At 49.3% G+C, this 1,723-nt stretch overlaps 1 protein-coding gene across 1 annotated transcript; it reads right to left on the reverse strand.

Annotated features, from left to right (window-relative positions):
• On the reverse strand, positions 1-786 carry LOC119351961. Its single transcript, XM_037618723.1, has 2 exons — positions 418-786; positions 1-312 (listed from the first exon to the last, which is right to left on the reverse strand). The coding sequence occupies exons 1-2, from the start codon at positions 737-739 to the stop codon at positions 266-268; spliced, it is 369 nt and encodes a 122-aa protein (XP_037474620.1). The 5' UTR covers positions 740-786; the 3' UTR covers positions 1-265.
• Between the last annotated feature and the right edge of the window lie 937 nt (positions 787-1,723).

Raw genomic sequence — 1,723 nt, forward strand, 5'->3', positions numbered from 1 at the left:
TCGAATTCGTAGCAACTTCAGTCGTTGTAATGACTGCATGAAGAATACTAACTATTTAGATGGAAGGCCTTTATTCTTATACTATTATTATTATTGGGATCTCACGGTAACATGCCATGGCAGATTACATTCTGACGATGGGATAGCTCACTATCTCAGCATACACGCACGCGCGGACTTTATTTATAGTTATAGTTATTCTGCCATGATCTCTCCATCTCCTTCACTGGCCTTCCTCTCGCGCGATCCCCATGACCGAAACTCCTCACGCATGCGCGGATGGTGGTGGCACCCGCCCCCCGATGGTGTAAGCTGCAAAAATTACGTGGTACGTGGATTAGACGAGTCCGGCCATGCAGAACTGCAGAAAAATGGATTATGCAAGCAAAATGTCCGCACGCATGCTTAGTTGCTTACTTCCGCATTTGCTCCCGACGGGGAGTTCGATGTGGCACTCGTGGGCGAGGAGGACGAGCTTCACGGGGCTGACGGTCTGCTCGTCGGAGGGGGTGAGGACGCGGCAGATGCAGGGCATGTCAACCTTCTTCACCTCGTTTTTGCAGGCCTGGCTCGCGGGCATGTAGAAGCCATCCTTCTTGATGCTCTTGATGCAGATGTGCATGATCATGTCCTTCTCGTCGTAGCAGTCCTTCTCCCCCGCGGCGAGATGCGCCGCGAACCCGGCGACGATCGAGGCCAACAACAGGAAGCGGACGAGGGTGGCTCCGGCGCTTCCCATCTTCCTGTGCTGCTGCTGAGCTGCTGGCTACTGTGCTTGCGAGTGGTGTGCATGATGCTGGCAGTGGGAGCTCGTTTATATAGTAGCCGAGGACCCCCGGTGCACGTACGATCGACGGAGTGGACTGGAGACTGGAGAGATCGACGACCTACCTACCTGGTTGACGGCGGCGCTAGTTGCATTAAAACGGTGAGCGGCGACAAGAAAGATTAATGAGCTGAAATCTTCGATCGAACTGGCATTAGGCATGTGTCGCTTCATTGAATTCGGGTCTTCTTGGTAGTGGATGTGGTGATCGACCTGAGGCATCAGGTCCATGAACAGATGAACTCAGCTGCAGATGCTACACGTACGGTTTGTTCATGGAGACAAGACAAAACCACCCCCTTCTTCCATCATGCAGTCAATCACTGAAAAGAGATGGAATAATCAGCTATTCTTTTTCTTTTTCCCGAAAAACTTTCAATCTATTCATCTTCAATCATCATTACCGGAATCGCATCCTATGGCAGTGTACAACGAGCACCAGAAATACAAATTACATCCAGATCCATAGACCATCTAGCGACGACTACAAGTACTGAAACGAGCCGAACGCGCGCCGTCGTCATCACTCCTTCATCACCGGAGTCGGGCACAACTTCAATCAGCCATTCTAGATTAGCCTCCACGGTCGATGCTCGAAAATGGCATCATCGCCGAACCAGTGAAGAGGCATCGCATGCAGACAGTTGTATCGTGTATGCATGCCACCAACTTTTTTTGGCTCTTCAAATGCAAGCCGGCAGGTCCATTTAACTCCAAGAAAAAGCTCAAAGGCCATTAATGATCGCCCATTAGTGGGTTATATAAATCATAGGTTGTGAGGTAAAACTCAAATATTAAGATAACGTGGACGAGTGTATATCGGCACATATTAGATTCTTTTTTTACATCACTGCCTATGTTCAAATTGATTTCACCTACAGCTAGTTGTTTCTTTTC

The sequence above is a fragment of the Triticum dicoccoides genome, chromosome 2A (assembly GCF_002162155.2).
Source record: "Triticum dicoccoides isolate Atlit2015 ecotype Zavitan chromosome 2A, WEW_v2.0, whole genome shotgun sequence".
Taxonomy (NCBI): Eukaryota; Viridiplantae; Streptophyta; class Magnoliopsida; order Poales; family Poaceae; genus Triticum; species Triticum dicoccoides.

Bases quoted from the DNA above. Each gene is read 5' to 3' on its own strand.
- LOC119351961 (XM_037618723.1), bottom strand. From the start codon at position 739: ATGGGAAGCGCCGGAGCCACCCTCGTCCGCTTCCTGTTGTTGGCCTCG. The intron at 313-417 runs GTAAGCAACTAA...TAATTTTTGCAG, and splicing joins CGTCGGGAGCAAATGCGGAA to CTTACACCATCGGGGGGCGG.